Consider the following 19,317-nt stretch of genomic DNA (forward strand, 5'->3'; position numbering starts at 1 on the left):
TCGGTGCAGCGTTCCCTCGGTGCAGCGTTCCCTCGGTGCAGCGTTCCCTCGGTGCAGCGTTCCCTCGGTGCAGCGTTCCCTCGGTGCAGCGTTCCCTCGGTGCAGCGTTCCCTCGGTGCAGCGTTCCCTCGGTGCAGCGTTCCCTCGGTGCAGCGTTCCCTCGGTGCAGCGTTCCCTCGGTGCAGCGTTCCCTCGGTGCAGCGTTCCCTCGGTGCAGCGTTCCCTCGGTGCAGCGTTCCCTCGGTGCAGCGTTCCCTCGGTGCAGCGTTCCCTCGGTGCAGCGTTCCCTCGGTGCAGCGTTCCCTCGGTGCAGCGTTCCCTCGGTGCAGCGTTCCCTCGGTGCAGCGTTCCCTCGGTGCAGCGTTCCCTCGGTGCAGCGTTCCCTCGGTGCAGCGTTCCCTCGGTGCAGCGTTCCCTCGGTGCAGCGTTCCCTCGGTGCAGCGTTCCCTCGGTGCAGCGTTCCCTCGGTGCAGCGTTCCCTCGGTGCAGCGTTCCCTCGGTGCAGCGTTCCCTCGGTGCAGCGTTCCCTCGGTGCAGCGTTCCCTCGGTGCAGCGTTCCCTCGGTGCAGCGTTCCCTCGGTGCAGCGTTCCCTCGGTGCAGCGTTCCCTCGGTGCAGCGTTCCCTCGGTGCAGCGTTCCCTCGGTGCAGCGTTCCCTCGGTGCAGCGTTCCCTCGGTGCAGCGTTCCCTCGGTGCAGCGTTCCCTCGGTGCAGCGTTCCCTCGGTGCAGCGTTCCCTCGGTGCAGCGTTCCCTCGGTGCAGCGTTCCCTCGGTGCAGCGTTCCCTCGGTGCAGCGTTCCCTCGGTGCAGCGTTCCCTCGGTGCAGCGTTCCCTCGGTGCAGCGTTCCCTCGGTGCAGCGTTCCCTCGGTGCAGCGTTCCCTCGGTGCAGCGTTCCCTCGGTGCAGCGTTCCCTCGGTGCAGCGTTCCCTCGGTGCAGCGTTCCCTCGGTGCAGCGTTCCCTCGGTGCAGCGTTCCCTCGGTGCAGCGTTCCCTCGGTGCAGCGTTCCCTCGGTGCAGCGTTCCCTCGGTGCAGCGTTCCCTCGGTGCAGCGTTCCCTCGGTGCAGCGTTCCCTCGGTGCAGCGTTCCCTCGGTGCAGCGTTCCCTCGGTGCAGCGTTCCCTCGGTGCAGCGTTCCCTCGGTGCAGCGTTCCCTCGGTGCAGCGTTCCCTCGGTGCAGCGTTCCCTCGGTGCAGCGTTCCCTCGGTGCAGCGTTCCCTCGGTGCAGCGTTCCCTCGGTGCAGCGTTCCCTCGGTGCAGCGTTCCCTCGGTGCAGCGTTCCCTCGGTGCAGCGTTCCCTCGGTGCAGCGTTCCCTCGGTGCAGCGTTCCCTCGGTGCAGCGTTCCCTCGGTGCAGCGTTCCCTCGGTGCAGCGTTCCCTCGGTGCAGCGTTCCCTCGGTGCAGCGTTCCCTCGGTGCAGCGTTCCCTCGGTGCAGCGTTCCCTCGGTGCAGCGTTCCCTCGGTGCAGCGTTCCCTCGGTGCAGCGTTCCCTCGGTGCAGCGTTCCCTCGGTGCAGCGTTCCCTCGGTGCAGCGTTCCCTCGGTGCAGCGTTCCCTCGGTGCAGCGTTCCCTCGGTGCAGCGTTCCCTCGGTGCAGCGTTCCCTCGGTGCAGCGTTCCCTCGGTGCAGCGTTCCCTCGGTGCAGCGTTCCCTCGGTGCAGCGTTCCCTCGGTGCAGCGTTCCCTCGGTGCAGCGTTCCCTCGGTGCAGCGTTCCCTCGGTGCAGCGTTCCCTCGGTGCAGCGTTCCCTCGGTGCAGCGTTCCCTCGGTGCAGCGTTCCCTCGGTGCAGCGTTCCCTCGGTGCAGCGTTCCCTCGGTGCAGCGTTCCCTCGGTGCAGCGTTCCCTCGGTGCAGCGTTCCCTCGGTGCAGCGTTCCCTCGGTGCAGCGTTCCCTCGGTGCAGCGTTCCCTCGGTGCAGCGTTCCCTCGGTGCAGCGTTCCCTCGGTGCAGCGTTCCCTCGGTGCAGCGTTCCCTCGGTGCAGCGTTCCCTCGGTGCAGCGTTCCCTCGGTGCAGCGTTCCCTCGGTGCAGCGTTCCCTCGGTGCAGCGTTCCCTCGGTGCAGCGTTCCCTCGGTGCAGCGTTCCCTCGGTGCAGCGTTCCCTCGGTGCAGCGTTCCCTCGGTGCAGCGTTCCCTCGGTGCAGCGTTCCCTCGGTGCAGCGTTCCCTCGGTGCAGCGTTCCCTCGGTGCAGCGTTCCCTCGGTGCAGCGTTCCCTCGGTGCAGCGTTCCCTCGGTGCAGCGTTCCCTCGGTGCAGCGTTCCCTCGGTGCAGCGTTCCCTCGGTGCAGCGTTCCCTCGGTGCAGCGTTCCCTCGGTGCAGCGTTCCCTCGGTGCAGCGTTCCCTCGGTGCAGCGTTCCCTCGGTGCAGCGTTCCCTCGGTGCAGCGTTCCCTCGGTGCAGCGTTCCCTCGGTGCAGCGTTCCCTCGGTGCAGCGTTCCCTCGGTGCAGCGTTCCCTCGGTGCAGCGTTCCCTCGGTGCAGCGTTCCCTCGGTGCAGCGTTCCCTCGGTGCAGCGTTCCCTCGGTGCAGCGTTCCCTCGGTGCAGCGTTCCCTCGGTGCAGCGTTCCCTCGGTGCAGCGTTCCCTCGGTGCAGCGTTCCCTCGGTGCAGCGTTCCCTCGGTGCAGCGTTCCCTCGGTGCAGCGTTCCCTCGGTGCAGCGTTCCCTCGGTGCAGCGTTCCCTCGGTGCAGCGTTCCCTCGGTGCAGCGTTCCCTCGGTGCAGCGTTCCCTCGGTGCAGCGTTCCCTCGGTGCAGCGTTCCCTCGGTGCAGCGTTCCCTCGGTGCAGCGTTCCCTCGGTGCAGCGTTCCCTCGGTGCAGCGTTCCCTCGGTGCAGCGTTCCCTCGGTGCAGCGTTCCCTCGGTGCAGCGTTCCCTCGGTGCAGCGTTCCCTCGGTGCAGCGTTCCCTCGGTGCAGCGTTCCCTCGGTGCAGCGTTCCCTCGGTGCAGCGTTCCCTCGGTGCAGCGTTCCCTCGGTGCAGCGTTCCCTCGGTGCAGCGTTCCCTCGGTGCAGCGTTCCCTCGGTGCAGCGTTCCCTCGGTGCAGCGTTCCCTCGGTGCAGCGTTCCCTCGGTGCAGCGTTCCCTCGGTGCAGCGTTCCCTCGGTGCAGCGTTCCCTCGGTGCAGCGTTCCCTCGGTGCAGCGTTCCCTCGGTGCAGCGTTCCCTCGGTGCAGCGTTCCCTCGGTGCAGCGTTCCCTCGGTGCAGCGTTCCCTCGGTGCAGCGTTCCCTCGGTGCAGCGTTCCCTCGGTGCAGCGTTCCCTCGGTGCAGCGTTCCCTCGGTGCAGCGTTCCCTCGGTGCAGCGTTCCCTCGGTGCAGCGTTCCCTCGGTGCAGCGTTCCCTCGGTGCAGCGTTCCCTCGGTGCAGCGTTCCCTCGGTGCAGCGTTCCCTCGGTGCAGCGTTCCCTCGGTGCAGCGTTCCCTCGGTGCAGCGTTCCCTCGGTGCAGCGTTCCCTCGGTGCAGCGTTCCCTCGGTGCAGCGTTCCCTCGGTGCAGCGTTCCCTCGGTGCAGCGTTCCCTCGGTGCAGCGTTCCCTCGGTGCAGCGTTCCCTCGGTGCAGCGTTCCCTCGGTGCAGCGTTCCCTCGGTGCAGCGTTCCCTCGGTGCAGCGTTCCCTCGGTGCAGCGTTCCCTCGGTGCAGCGTTCCCTCGGTGCAGCGTTCCCTCGGTGCAGCGTTCCCTCGGTGCAGCGTTCCCTCGGTGCAGCGTTCCCTCGGTGCAGCGTTCCCTCGGTGCAGCGTTCCCTCGGTGCAGCGTTCCCTCGGTGCAGCGTTCCCTCGGTGCAGCGTTCCCTCGGTGCAGCGTTCCCTCGGTGCAGCGTTCCCTCGGTGCAGCGTTCCCTCGGTGCAGCGTTCCCTCGGTGCAGCGTTCCCTCGGTGCAGCGTTCCCTCGGTGCAGCGTTCCCTCGGTGCAGCGTTCCCTCGGTGCAGCGTTCCCTCGGTGCAGCGTTCCCTCGGTGCAGCGTTCCCTCGGTGCAGCGTTCCCTCGGTGCAGCGTTCCCTCGGTGCAGCGTTCCCTCGGTGCAGCGTTCCCTCGGTGCAGCGTTCCCTCGGTGCAGCGTTCCCTCGGTGCAGCGTTCCCTCGGTGCAGCGTTCCCTCGGTGCAGCGTTCCCTCGGTGCAGCGTTCCCTCGGTGCAGCGTTCCCTCGGTGCAGCGTTCCCTCGGTGCAGCGTTCCCTCGGTGCAGCGTTCCCTCGGTGCAGCGTTCCCTCGGTGCAGCGTTCCCTCGGTGCAGCGTTCCCTCGGTGCAGCGTTCCCTCGGTGCAGCGTTCCCTCGGTGCAGCGTTCCCTCGGTGCAGCGTTCCCTCGGTGCAGCGTTCCCTCGGTGCAGCGTTCCCTCGGTGCAGCGTTCCCTCGGTGCAGCGTTCCCTCGGTGCAGCGTTCCCTCGGTGCAGCGTTCCCTCGGTGCAGCGTTCCCTCGGTGCAGCGTTCCCTCGGTGCAGCGTTCCCTCGGTGCAGCGTTCCCTCGGTGCAGCGTTCCCTCGGTGCAGCGTTCCCTCGGTGCAGCGTTCCCTCGGTGCAGCGTTCCCTCGGTGCAGCGTTCCCTCGGTGCAGCGTTCCCTCGGTGCAGCGTTCCCTCGGTGCAGCGTTCCCTCGGTGCAGCGTTCCCTCGGTGCAGCGTTCCCTCGGTGCAGCGTTCCCTCGGTGCAGCGTTCCCTCGGTGCAGCGTTCCCTCGGTGCAGCGTTCCCTCGGTGCAGCGTTCCCTCGGTGCAGCGTTCCCTCGGTGCAGCGTTCCCTCGGTGCAGCGTTCCCTCGGTGCAGCGTTCCCTCGGTGCAGCGTTCCCTCGGTGCAGCGTTCCCTCGGTGCAGCGTTCCCTCGGTGCAGCGTTCCCTCGGTGCAGCGTTCCCTCGGTGCAGCGTTCCCTCGGTGCAGCGTTCCCTCGGTGCAGCGTTCCCTCGGTGCAGCGTTCCCTCGGTGCAGCGTTCCCTCGGTGCAGCGTTCCCTCGGTGCAGCGTTCCCTCGGTGCAGCGTTCCCTCGGTGCAGCGTTCCCTCGGTGCAGCGTTCCCTCGGTGCAGCGTTCCCTCGGTGCAGCGTTCCCTCGGTGCAGCGTTCCCTCGGTGCAGCGTTCCCTCGGTGCAGCGTTCCCTCGGTGCAGCGTTCCCTCGGTGCAGCGTTCCCTCGGTGCAGCGTTCCCTCGGTGCAGCGTTCCCTCGGTGCAGCGTTCCCTCGGTGCAGCGTTCCCTCGGTGCAGCGTTCCCTCGGTGCAGCGTTCCCTCGGTGCAGCGTTCCCTCGGTGCAGCGTTCCCTCGGTGCAGCGTTCCCTCGGTGCAGCGTTCCCTCGGTGCAGCGTTCCCTCGGTGCAGCGTTCCCTCGGTGCAGCGTTCCCTCGGTGCAGCGTTCCCTCGGTGCAGCGTTCCCTCGGTGCAGCGTTCCCTCGGTGCAGCGTTCCCTCGGTGCAGCGTTCCCTCGGTGCAGCGTTCCCTCGGTGCAGCGTTCCCTCGGTGCAGCGTTCCCTCGGTGCAGCGTTCCCTCGGTGCAGCGTTCCCTCGGTGCAGCGTTCCCTCGGTGCAGCGTTCCCTCGGTGCAGCGTTCCCTCGGTGCAGCGTTCCCTCGGTGCAGCGTTCCCTCGGTGCAGCGTTCCCTCGGTGCAGCGTTCCCTCGGTGCAGCGTTCCCTCGGTGCAGCGTTCCCTCGGTGCAGCGTTCCCTCGGTGCAGCGTTCCCTCGGTGCAGCGTTCCCTCGGTGCAGCGTTCCCTCGGTGCAGCGTTCCCTCGGTGCAGCGTTCCCTCGGTGCAGCGTTCCCTCGGTGCAGCGTTCCCTCGGTGCAGCGTTCCCTCGGTGCAGCGTTCGAGTGTTGGAGGCGAGATTCTGTGCTCGTGTCTCTGTATTGAATCTGACTTGGGGCCAGAAGGCAATTGTGAGAATTAAAACCCTTTTCTATTCCGATTTTGAAGTGTAGTGGATCGCTGGATGGGAATGACTGTGATATTGAAGAGCTGTACCACACCTGTGTACCCAGATGTGCTGGCAAAACTTATAATCTTTGGTGAAAACAAAATCCTCAATGTTGAAGTGTCTCTGTTTTCCCTTTTAACAGGTGCGGGAGAAAACCTGGAAAACACGATGGCAGCTTTCCGGCAGTAAGCAGCACCAGCTCCATGCTGGCACTTTCATTCTGTAACTTGAATAATGTATGTGTGTGTGTGTAACAGGACACTGAAGTGGAGTCAGTCTAACATCTGGTGCGTGGCGGGTCTGGAACAGATGTTCAGTTACAGGCTTTCACCAGTGCGAGAGCTCCCAGGGAGGCCAGGGTTGGAGTGGGATTGCTGGGCCTGGAACTAGGGCGGATTGGGACTGTGACACCTTTTTGCGTGTTCCGGGTCAGTGACCACGGGAACGATATTGGTGTCTGATCAGGAATTGGCACCTTAACAGCTGCATGGAGAAGAGAACCGCTGCAGCAAAGTAAAATCAAACACTTGAGGAGGTGGGGGCCTGGTGGTGACAAACTGACGAGTATTTTATGAAGATCAAGAACAAGGAACCTTGTATCGGGGCCGACAGCAATATTGCTCTTGAGGTGGAAGTTTGATGAGAAGTTTTATATTCCCTCCCTGCCCCCTCCACCGGCTTCCTCTGCACCTACAGAGATCCAGACCTACCATTGATGGAGACTGACCAAATTCAACCCCCTGTCCCTCACTCTCGCGAATTCTCTTGGTGGGAGAGAAGAGAGGCTGGACACTTATCGGGGCCATGAAGTCCGCAGCCACAAGGGGGCGGCGTTAACACCAGTGCGCCGGGGGCGCTAGCACTCTAAAAGTGCATCAAATCTCAGTCCAGTGCTGTAGTGTCTTTGAATACCCTGTCCTCTGAAAGCCACAGGATTCTAATCTTTAAAGTGGAACATAAATTGGGCCCACTATTGAAAACGAGTGAAATTAGAGCCTGAGAACATTCTGCCTTAAGCCCTCCTCAATTGTGTGGACTGATGCGTCTCTTGTCGCCCCAAGGATTAACTTGAAGAGCAGGGTGGGTTGATGTCGGGTTCAGTTGATGGATTTCTTCAGTCATAATGTTTGCAGAGAGAGAGAGAACCAGCCCCTGTGAGCAGTATTTCTTCCATGTTTCATTTACTATCGGCTGTTCTAAGTTGTAGTATTTGTCAGACTTGTGTTGATGCTGTACAAAGGGTTTCAAGCTGCAAGGGCTCTTTATCATGGAAAGATAGAAAATAGCAGCAGGAAGGAGTAACCGCACCAAGCCACAGGAAACCACATCGCTACATCCCGTCTGCCCAGCCCTGGCCGTCCTTACCTGGTCTGGCCTACATATGAATCCAGATTCACCGCAGTGTGGGTGACTCTCTCAAATGTCCCTGCCAATGCAATTGGGGATGGGTGAGAAATACTGGCCCGTGCTTTCATCCCATGAAAGAATTTTTAAAAATGTTACACGTTTCAATGAGACCCCCTCTCCCACTCTTCTAAACTCCAGTGAATACAGTCCCAGTTGACCCATTCTCTCCTCGTACGGCAGTCCTGCCATCGCAGGAATCGGTCCAGTGAACCTTTGTTGAACTCCCTCGCTGGCAAGTCTGCCTTTGTTTGCCAAGGAGACCAAAACTACAAGTAATATTCGAGGTGTGGTCTCCCCAAGACCATGTACAGCTGCAGTCAATATCAACCTATCCGCTTGCTGTACCTGCATGCTTGCTTTCAGTGACTGGTGTACCAGCACACCCACGTACCTTTGTACGTCAGTATTTCCCAGCAGTTGAATCTGCTTCCAGTCCCCCCCACCCCCCCCCTTTGCAGGGGCTGTGCATTCCAGATCATAACTATTAAAACCCCTCATTGTTTTGCCAAACTGTGTCCCAAAAGATGTGCTTGTTAGGTGAATTGGACATTCTGAATTCTCCCTCCGTGTACCCGAACAGGCGCCGGAATGTGGCGACTAGGGGCTTTTCACAGTAACTTCATTGCAGTGTTAATGTAAGCCTACTTGTGACAATAATAAAGATTATTATTATTCATGAGACCAGGATAAGAAGAGGTGTTTAAAATGATGAGGCTTTGATGGATGAAGTAGACTGGGTTGTTTTGAATATCTGATGGTTAAATAGCCAGTGGGATCCTGCGCTTCACCGGCAGCGCAGACAGACTCCCTCGTTTCCCTCCAGCGTTGGATGGCAACAATGGGGAAACCCCATTGGCTGCTGCCTGGAACGGAGGATCCCACTGCTGGCGAGGGTGCACCGTGCCAGAAAGCGGGGCTGGCGGGATGGAAAATTCCGCCCCACAGATTTAATGAGCAGTTGCCGGAATGTGGCGACGAGGGGATTTTTTTATAGGAACTTCATTGCAGAGGTTTTTTTAAATACATTTTAGCATACCCAATTCATTTTTTCCAATTAAGGGGCAATATAGTGTGGCCAATCCGCCTAGCCTGCACATCTTTGGGTTTTGGGGGTGAGACCCACGCAGGTACAGGGAGAATGTGCAAACTCCACACGGACAGTGACCCAGAGTCGGGATCGAACCTGGGACCTCGGCGCCGTGAGGCCGCAGTGCTAACCCACTGCGCCACCGTGCTGCCCCCTTCGTTGCCAAGTTAATGTAAGCCTACTTGTGACAGTAATACAGATTATAAGTAATAATAAAGGTGAATGTGACAAGAACCAGAGGCAATATGTGGAAAACCCTTCTTCACAGTGTGGTTAGGATTTGGAATGTGTTGCTGGATGGAAAATCAGTGACATCATTCAAAGGGAATTGTATAAATATTGAAGGACAAAAATAGTCCGAATGCGGGATGAGCAGGAGAGTGGGATTAATCGGATCACTCTTCCAAAAAGCTGGTGCATACCTGAAATGAACGGTCTCCTTTTGTGCTTATACTGCTGTACGATCATATCAACTCTCCCTTAACCTTCTCTGCTTCAAGGAGAATAATCTCAAAAGCGGAGAACCCTCTCAGCTACTGTAGTCCGAATTTATTGAAATCCTTCCTCTCTGGCCCAATTGTCTGGAAAACCTCTTCTGCCCCCTCTCCAAGACCTTGACATCCTTTCTGAAGGGTGGTGCTCGGAATTGAACCCCCCCCCCCACCAATTGCAGCTTGCCTTCTATCCCTTTTGTACTCTCTGCCTTTCATTATTAAAGCACAAGAATTTCGTAAGCTTTTTCCGCAGCCTTGTCAATGCCACCTTCAAAGAATTGCCCCCAAGGGAATCGGGCCGCCTCAGAATTCACAATTCGGAGTCTCGCGTGAGCTCTGACTCACCTCGGTGAATCCCTAGTTCCTTAATATGCGGAAAAACAATATCCTCCCTCTCTAATCCAAAAATAAAAGCTAGACGTTGTCTTTTTTTTTTACAAAGATCTCCCACAAAGCTAGCACTTGCAAAAGGAAAACCAGAGGTCCAGAGGGAACTGTGAAGCTGGTCACATGATGGCTGTGAACTCTGACCTCTGGTGGTAGTTTGGACATTTGGCAGTTTCTTTGGGACATGTGGACGAGGGTTTGCCCCCCCCCTCCCCGGCAAACCCTCGTCCACCTGGAACACAACCTTTTCAGTTACAGATGCGGATGAGATCCTAAGACGGGCCTCCCATGTTTCCAAGGCAATGCTGTGCTCACTACTTTCTTTCGAATTAAAAGATTTACTTCAAAGCCCCACATTGATGCTGGGGAGCATGGTGAATGATGTTTGAATCTCGAGTAATCCCAGTTTAGCCCTTGCGAAATTAAAAAAACTTTTGTCGTCTTCCAGAGGCGGTGACAATTATTTTCTTTTTGCTGTCGAACCTTTCGAGACTTCCATCATCAAAAGCCCCCACTTATTTAAAAATATAACTTGTGCTTTCAGAATACTTTTATTTTCACATCCTCTGGATGTCCCAAAGTGCTTCTCAACCGATGAAACTCTTTGGCAGCGTTTGTAACCGCTCGTAGCAACCATGGGTGCACAGCAAGATCCCGCAAATCCTCGGGCGAGGTGTGATCCGATAAATCTGAATTTAATGATGCCAAGCTGATGGAACTCTTCTGCAGCTTGGCAACAAAAAACAACGAAGTGCAGCAGGCTCAGTTTGATGTTTTTTCTGAAAGGTAGCACCTCTCTACCTGTTCCATGCAGCCCTGCAACTTTTTTATTCTTTCAGGTGATGTGGGTGTTGTTAAGGCCGGTATTTGTTGCCCAACCCTGATTGCCCTTGAACTAGTTGGTCTTTTCAGAGGGCAGTTAAGAGTCAACCACATTGCTGTGCGTCTGGAGTCGCGTGTAGGCCAGACCGGGTAAGGACGGCAGATTTCCTTCCCGAAAGTCCACATCAGCGAACCAGATGGGGGTTTAGGACAAACAACGATACTTTTGAGGGCACCATTGCTGAGATCAGATTTCATTTGCAATTGGTATTAATTTTTAAAAATAAATTGAGAGTACCCAATTATTTAACTTCCAATTAAGGGGCAATTTGGCGTGGCCAATCCACCTACCCGGCACATCTTTGGGTTGTGGGGGCGAAACCCACGCAGACACTGGGAGAATGTGCAAACTCCACACGGACAGTGACCCAGGGCCGGGATTCGAACCCGGGTCCTCAGCGCTGCGGTCCCAGTGCTAACCACTGTGCCACATGCTGCCCTAATTGCTATTCAGTTTAAATACATATATTTTGAGTCAAAACTGATTTTCATTATAACAAAATGACAATATCGCAAGCACTATAAACTACACCCATCCAAACCCCAATTCCTGTCAGCCAACCATAATGAAAGCAAAAGCGTAACAAACCCCGCCTCCCAAACAGCTGACGGTAACCAGTTCCTTGAAAAAGGAGATGAAGGCTGCTATCCAAGTAGAACCCTTCCACCGACCCCCTCAGGGTGAACCTGGTCCCCCAGCCAGGCCAAGGCCTTGCCAGCACCGGGGGCCTCCACCCAAGCAGAACTCACCACCTGGCTATTGACGAGGCGAAGGCTGGGACAACTGCCTTCGTCCCCGTCTGCGGCACCGGCGGCTCCAATACTCAAAAAATGGCCACTGACTGGCATGGAGCCAGCTGAATACCCAACATCCCTGGGCTAACAGGCTTGGGGCGAGACCAAAACATGTGCCTGTGATTCTCTGGCCCCCTAGAGCGCCGCTCACACCTATCCTCCATCCCTGAGAAAAAAACCCTCGTACCCGACCTGGTCAGGTGCATCCTAAGCACCACCTTGAACTGGATCAAGCTGAACCCCTCACATGAGGAGACTATGTTGATCATGCGAAGGACCTCACTCCACACGCGCACACACCCCACTCCAAAGCCAAGTCCAGTTCACCCTCCCCTTTTCCCCTTTAGTTTTTCCAATGAAGCCAGCTCCGTCATCCAAATCTGCCCATAAATATCAGAAATCTTACCCTCCCCCAACTCGGCCAAGGGTAGGACCCTGTCCAGAAGTGAAGCCGATCGTTCCAAAGGGGAATGAAGGAAGCTCCTTGTACAGAGAGCCCCGAATCCGAAAGTACCTAAACACGTTCACTCTCTCGGGAGCTGGAACTTCTCAAAAACCCGTCCAAACCGGCGAACCTACCTTCCTGAAATATGTAGCTAAACCTCGCCCTCTCCCATGCCCTGAACGATGAATCGAAGCCAGACGACACAAACTTGTGGTTCCTGCAAATCGGACCCAGCAGCGACATGGAGCCCAGGTTAAAATGCTGCCGAAACTGATCCCAAATCCTCCCAGGTGGCTCTCGCCAGCGGGCCCAAAGTGAATCTTGCAGGGGATACAGGAGTGGGGCAGTAACCACCAGGGCCCTCCAACCTGACCCCGTGCACGAACCCTTTTCCTCCATTGTACCCAGTCCCTGCAGAAACGCCGAACCACCTGGAACAGTCAGCTGTTCAAGAAGGTGGCTTCCCCCCCACCTTGGAGGGCAATTAATTAATGAAAAATCGCTTATTGTCACAAGTAGGCTTCAAATGAAGTTACTGTGAAAAGCCCCTAGTCGCCACATTCCGGCACCTGTTCGGGGAGGCTGGTACGGGAATTGAAGCCGCGCTGCTGGCCTGCCTCGGTCTGCTTTCAACGCCAGCTATTTAGCCCAGTGTGCTAAACCAGCCCCTGAGGTGTGGGCAACACATGCTGACCTAGCCAGTGACGCCCACATCCCATCGCAAATTTTACTTTCAAATTTCCTTTGGCAGAATCAGACCTCCAGTACCTCATGGCTGGAAATTATTATTTTTTAGAATAAATTTAGAGTATCTAATTTTTTTTTTTCCAATTAAGGGGCAATTTAGTGTGGCCAACCCACCTACCCTGCACATCTTTGGGTTGTGTGAGGCAGCACAGTGGTTAGCATTGCTGCCTCGCGGCGCCGAAGTCCCAGGTTCGATCCCGGCTCTGGGTCACTGTCCGTGTGGAGTTTGCACATTCTCCCCGTGTCTGCGTGGGTTTCACCCCCACAACCCAAAGATGTGCAGGCTAGGTGGATTGGCCACGCTAAATTGCCCCTTAATTGGGAAAAATGAATTGGGTACTCTAAATTTATTTATTTAAAAAAAAATCTTTGGGTTGTGGGGGTTCAATTCTGGCCTCGGGTGACTGTCTGTGTGGAGTCTGCACGTTCCCACCGTGTCTGCGTGGGTTTCCTCCAGGTGCTCCGGTTTCCTCCCACAGTCCAAAGATGTGCCTCGCTTAGGTGGATCGGCCGTGATCAATACGCGGGGTGGGCTGGTGCAGACTCGATGGGCCAAATGGCCACCTCCTGGACTGTAGGGATTCCATGGCAAGCCAATTCGGACAAGAAAAATATATTATTTTCTGTGTCTCTGAAACTAATTTCAGAATGGATTCATCTGTGAGGCTACACAAAAGAATTGAAAATTTGAATAAAGCTCTGTGGACATCACTTGGGCCTAACGGCTGGATTCATTGTCACCCTGTCTGCAAAATTAGGTGTGTAACCGCCCAAGTGTTAAGAGATAAAAGGAGATCTTTGATCCACTCCTCCCTCTTGGGGCAGATATCTCTCCCGCTTAAAGCCATGTGACTGGTTAACAGTGGGTCCCCGCCACTGCTGCAGAGATCCCTCCTTCATCATTGACTTGGAAGTGAAGCACCGATGTTAGTGGTGGGGGGGGAATCACTGATGTCTGCTGGCATTGTTCTCCCAAAGATCTACCTTAAACACAACAGCAGCTTCGGAGAGGTTGCCGAACTGCTTAAGTGGCTTAAAACTGAAGGAATGTGTGGCCTGGGATAAACAGCCCACATGATGGGATTAGACATGGACTAAATAGGCACAGCGATTATTTATAATGTGGGGTTTCTTAGGAACTAATTGTGTCACTCGTTTACCAAATGTGTTCTCTCTTCTCTCTTTCCTACCGCCACTCCTAATTTGGCTCTGTATCGTTGATGCATGGTAGGCAGCACAGTGGTTAGCACAGTTGCTTCACCACGCCAAGGTCCCAAGTTCGATTCCCTGCTGGGTCACTGTCTCTCTGGAGTCTGCACGTTCTCCCCGTGTCTGCGTGGGTTTCCTCCGGGTGCTCCAGTTTCCTCCCACAGTCCAAAGATGTGCAGGTTAGGTGGATTGGCCATGATAAATTGCCCTTGGTGACCAAAAAGGTTAGGAGGGGCTATTGGGTTATCATAGAATTTACAGTGCAGAAGGAGGCCATTCGGCCCGTTGAGTCTGCACCGGGTCTTGGAATCTTTGGACTGTGGGAGGAAACTGGAGCACCCGGAGGAAACCCGCGCAGACACGGGGAGAACGTGCAGACTCCACACAGACAGTGACCCAAGCCGGGAATCGAACCTGGTTATGGGGATAGGGTGGAAGGAAGGGCTTAAGTGGGTCGGTGCAGACTCAACGGGCCAAATGGCCTTCTGCACTATAAATTCTATGATAACCCAATAACCCCTCCCAACCTTTTTGGCCACTAAGGGCAATTTATCATGGCCAATCCACCTAACCTGCACATCTTTGGACTGTGGGAGGAAACTGGAGCACCCGGAGGAAACCCACGCAGACACGGGGAGAATGTGCAGACTCCACACAGACAGTGACCCAAACCGGGAATCGAACCTGGGACCCTCGCGCTGTGAAGCAACTGTGCTACCTACCATGCGTCAACGATACAGAGCCAAATTAGGAGGGGTGGTAGGGAAGAGCGAACACAGTTGGTAAACGAGTGACACAATTAGTTCCTAAGAAACCCCACATTATAAATAATCGCTGTGCCTATTTAGTCCATGTCTAATGTCTGCCAGGGGCTGGTTTAGCACACTGGGCTAAATCGCTGGCTTTTAAGGCAGGCCAGCAGCACGGTTCGATTCCTGTACCAGCCTCCCCGAGCAGGCGCCGGAATGTGGCGAGTGGGGCTTTTCACAGTAACTTCATTTGAAGCCTACTTTTGACAAGCGATTTTCATTTCATGTTCTATATTAGGATTTAACCCTGTATTTTGTCGTTCTGAGCGGGGGAAGCGCTGTTAGCTCATTGGCCCCTAGTGGAGTTAGGCTTTTGGGGTGGGGTTTAAGATGGGTCCTTGCACTGCGGCGCTGAAGACCCGGGTTCGAATCTCGGCCCTGGGTCACTGTCCGTGTGGAGTTTGCACATTCTCCCCGTGTCTGCGTGGGTTTCATCCCCACAACCCAAAGATGTGCTGGTTAGGTGGATTGGCCACGCTAAATTGCCCCTTAATTAAAAAAAAAAACATAACTGGCTACTCTAGGGAAGCTACTCCGCCCCGGTCGGAGTACAATATGCAGGGGGCATAGTTTCAGCTCTTGCTCATTGAGTCCTGGGCTCAAGTCCCGCTCTGGAGACCGACCACGTGACCCAGGAGGGCACTTTCCGTGCAGTCCTGAGGGAACGCTGCAAAGCCTGAGGTGCTGTCTTTGGGATAAGGTGTTAAACTGAGATCCTGTCTGTCCCCGCTGGTGGTGCCAAAGATCCCATGGCACTACTTTAAAGACAAACCGGGCAGTTCTCTCCATGGTCATGACCGCTATAAGCAAAATGTGCGCACCCGTGTGATTGGGCCTGAAACCCGCTAATGCACAGGAAGGTCATTTGGCCCGACTGTGGCCCACGCAGATTATTCACCGCACACGCCGTCTCATTTCTCTCTCCATGTGCTTGCCTCCAATATATCTGTGCCATATGTCAGACGTGGCTCAGTTGGTAGCGCTGTTGCCTCTCATGGCAAGGTTGAGGGTTCAAGTCCCACTCCAGGGCTTGATCGCTGACATCTCTGTGCAGCACCGAGGGAGTGCTGCAGCGTCACAGGTGCAGTTTTCCAGATGAGACATTATGCCCAGGTCCCATCTGCCCCTTCGTGTGCATGTGTAAGATCCCACGCCGTTACTTGGAAGAAGAGCAAGGACGTTCTCCCTGGTGCCCTGCATGATATTTATCCAACATTACAAAAGCAGGTCATTTGATCATTATCACTGAATGTTGGGAGCTTGCTGTGTACAAATTGGTTGCCACATTTCCTGCATCGTGTTAAGCGTCCTGCTGAAGTTGAAAATGAAATGAATCACTTATTGTCACAAGTAGGCTTCCAATGAAGTTACTGTGAAAAGCCCCTAGTCGCCACATTCCGGTGCCTGTTTGGGGAGGCTGGTACAGGAAGTTACCTGCCAGATTGTCTACACTGGCTCTCAGTGGTGTATTTTTGATTGGAAAAAGTGAGGAACATTGTCCAACCCATTGAGGAACCAGTCCAGTCTTTGTATAAACAATTAATAAAGAATATCTGTTAAAGTAAAAGAAAGTAACACAAAAGACTAATTTCCACTCTGACACTTGGGCACATGATTAACTAAACTGTGTTATCTGAAGTTATGTCTTGTTCCCAAAATATACCCATGTTCCCTGAACTCACTGAGATACCCCTTTTCCCTAGCACCATCCAATTTTAGTAATTCTCCAGGTCAAATCCACCTAATAGTTACCACACAATACCATTTAGGTGGCCAAGCCTGGGAACCACCGTCTCTTCCTGGTTCAGCCAACGCACGAAACTGAGTCTTTTAAATTTTTTTTTGTCGGCATTTGAATTTAATTAAAAAACAGAGCTTTGCAGACAACGAACAATGCAAGAACAACGGGAATAATAGTTAACACAATAAAAACGACAACTTTATTTTTTTTTTTTTAAAAAGCAATTCCAATTAAGGGGCAATTTAGTGTGGCCAATCCACCCACCCTGCACATCTTTGGGTTGTGGGGGCGAGACCCACGCACACGGTGAGAATGTGCAAACTCCACACGGACAGTGACCCAGGGCCGAGATTCGAACCTGGGACCTCGGCGCCGTGAGGCAGCAGTGCTGACCACTGCGCCACCGTGCTGCCCCACAAATTAAAAAACATGAGCCCCGCGATGTCACCATGTCTGTGACGGAGGTGCCAGGACTATTTTACATTATTTACAGTAGTGTTTATACAGTACCTTGAAGGGTTCTTTCTGGGACTCCTATCGCTTAGCGACAGGAGTTGCACCCAGTTTTGCCCAAATATTTACATATATTGCTGGGATCCTTTCCCTGGCTTGCTGATTGTCATTGTTTTGGTGGGTGGGGGGCAGATCAGTCCGTTTTCCCGGTTTAACCCATGTGTGAGGGATTTGTGTTCCCTGCCATGAGTGTCCTTTCTCACCATTCTTTCTCTGCTATTCGCGAGCTCCCTTCCATCCAAGCGACGCTGCCTGTCTCTCTTCTCTCTTTTCCCCCCCCTCCCAGCGGTTGCAAACAGGTCCGTGACGAGGCTCGTGAACTTTTTCCACATGTTGTGGAATCTCTCCTCTGACCCCCTTATTGCCAAGCAACTAATGGACACCGAGAACAGGACATGACCAATAAGCAGACAGGACACTCAGAAGACCGTCCAGAACTCCGAGTCTGGAGCAGGATCAGAAACGTGTGGTTGGCTGGGCCCCCCGACACCCCTTTAAACTGCGTCTTTCAGAGGAGAATATCTGCAATTTGCCATGGTTCTAATTGTTAGCTGGAACAGGCCTCCTAGGCTCGGATCACAGTTGTAACCCACCTGTCTGGCTGTTGTATGGAGATCTAGCCTCCCTCTCCATTGAGGGTGTCCCCAATTACACTGTTCAATCTCTTTAATATTTCCCTCTGGATTCTCCTGTCTACCTTGCTCTAACCCTTGCCGTTATCATTTGTATAGCCTCCCAGATCTCTGGCATTCTGGCATTCGCACACCAATCGCTCTAGACTGCTGCTCATCGTGTTACTGGGCAAATTGCATCTCATTATTCCTTTAGTTGCCTCGATACTTGTCCCATTTTATTTTCATCTCCAACTCCCTGTTAAGCTCATTAACTTCCTGCATTCCTAGAATAGTGACGACACTGCAAAAAGCACGTCCTTGGCTGTAAAGCACTTTGGAGCAGCTGTTGTTTGTGAAAGGTGTTTCATTATTGCAAGTTTGTATTTCTTTAATCATAGCCACTCCTTGTAGTCAGAGATTCTACATTCTTGCCACCATCTCTAGATAAGAACTTTCTCCTGAATGCCCTATTGAATTCCCAATTGAATTGTATTCCTGGCAATTCTATGTTTTGGACTCTTCACCAATGGAAGTATCTTCTCGACACCAACCCTACCAAATCCCTCCAGGTCAGGTCACCCCTAATTCTTGTCCTTTCTGGAGCCTGTTCAATCTTTCCTGATAGTTTTAAGCGTTCTGGGCCTGGAACCCAGCCAGAGGGGCTGGTTTAGCACGGGGCTAAATCGCTGGCTTTGAAAGCAGACCAAGGCAGGCCAGCAGCACGGTTCAATTCCCAGACCAGCCTCCCCGAACAGGCGCCGGAATGTGGCGACGAGGGGCTTTTCACAGTAACTTCATTTGAAGCCTACTTGTGGCAATAAGCGATTTTCATTTCAGGTAGTAAATCATTGATCGGGCTGCGAACCAGCCCTTTGGAGAGGTAGCACTTTGTCCCTCCACTATCTTGTTTTTAATCTGTTTTCAGGATGTGAATGACCCGTCAAGGCCACGTTTATTGCCCATCCCTTGTCTTCCCCCCCCCCCCCATGCTGTTGGTCAGTGAATCCCAGCAATTTGACGAATGGTCAGTGTACATCTATTTCAGGATGGTATCCGAGATCTTCCCACTCTGGGTAAAGGATACAGCTCGGGATTTGCTGCTGGTGTGACATTAGTGCCCTCTTGTTTCTGTTTCGTTTGTCTTTACAGAGGGCAGGAAAACCACGTGCATTTGTATAGCGCCTTTTAGGTAGTAAAACATCCCACCTTGTTTCACAGGAGCTATTGTCAAACAAACTCGCGAGCCTGTGCCACATGAGGCAACTTTTTAGAACGAGTAGTTTTAGGAAGAAGGGTGGCACAGTGGTTAGCACTGCTGCCTCACAGCGCCAAGGACCCGGGTACAATTCCGGCCTCGGGTCACCGCCTGTGCAGAGTCTGCACGTTCTCCCCATGTCTCCTGTGGGTTTCCTCCGGGTGCTCCGGCTTCCTCCCACAGTCCAAAGGTGTGCAGGTTAGGTGGGAATAGGGCGGGGACGTAGGGTGCTCTTTCGGAGGGTCAGTGCAGACCCGATGGGCCGACTGGGCCCCTTCTGCACTGTAGGGAATCTATGGAGTGGCTTAATGGAGGATAGCAGGCAGACAAATACAGGGAGGGAATTCCAGAGTTTATGGCCTACACAACTGAAGGAGTGATTAAAATCGGGACTGGGTGTGAGTTAAGACACTAAAAGAGATTGCGGAGGGTAGGGTTTAGCTAGGACTGTGTTGGAATAGTCAAATCTAGAGGTTAATGAACCTTAAACACCACCTGATTTGTGTTTTGATAAGTCATAAAGCTTGAGTGAATCATTTTGATGTTGAAATCTTGCATATCTGTCTCTCTCTCTCTTTTAAGAAAATGGGTCACAAAATCCCAGAAAAGTGCCAGTCCCTAATCTTAATCGCGTTTCAGTGACGCTCGACACCCTCTCGCCCCTTAAAGTGTGCTCAGGTTGACTTCAAAGCCTTTCTCTGTGACTGTCCCCAGTCCCACACACTCCAGGCGGTCGAACTGCTGCCTCGCTGAAGTACCTCTTGTGAGGTACCGGAGAGTTGGGAAGCTGTGCTGCAGGATGAGTCACCACTCTCCGGAGAGGAGAAAGAAGGAGGATTTTGGACAGGAATGTAGGAACAAATCACTGTGGTGAACTGAGCTGTATAATTAACGTAATGTCCTAATCACCGCTTTGGCTTCTGAAAGAGAGAGAAGCTCATTCTGCTTCCATCAATGAGAGGGGGCGAATTGACAAACTCGAAAATAAGGTTTAACGCTCAACGGGAACAGATTAAAGTTTAATCTAGATTACATCGCAGAACAGTGGGATG

General features: G+C 54.8%; 1 protein-coding gene across 2 annotated transcripts in view; it reads left to right on the plus strand.

Moving 5' to 3' along the window:
• gdpd1 (glycerophosphodiester phosphodiesterase domain containing 1) overlaps positions 1-19,317 on the plus strand; it is a 71,460-nt gene that overhangs the window by 30,182 nt on the left and 21,961 nt on the right. The window contains exon 2 of one of the 2 annotated variants that reach the window (XM_072469903.1): positions 6,023-6,065. The exons of the other annotated variant lie outside the window; for it this stretch is intronic. Coding sequence (XP_072326004.1) covers positions 6,023-6,065 — 43 coding nt within the window. The remainder of the gene's footprint in view (positions 1-6,022; positions 6,066-19,317) is intronic. 2 annotated transcript variants of the gene reach the window in all.

The sequence above is a fragment of the Scyliorhinus torazame genome, chromosome 12, assembly GCF_047496885.1.
Source record: "Scyliorhinus torazame isolate Kashiwa2021f chromosome 12, sScyTor2.1, whole genome shotgun sequence".
Classification (NCBI taxonomy): domain Eukaryota; kingdom Metazoa; phylum Chordata; class Chondrichthyes; order Carcharhiniformes; family Scyliorhinidae; genus Scyliorhinus; species Scyliorhinus torazame.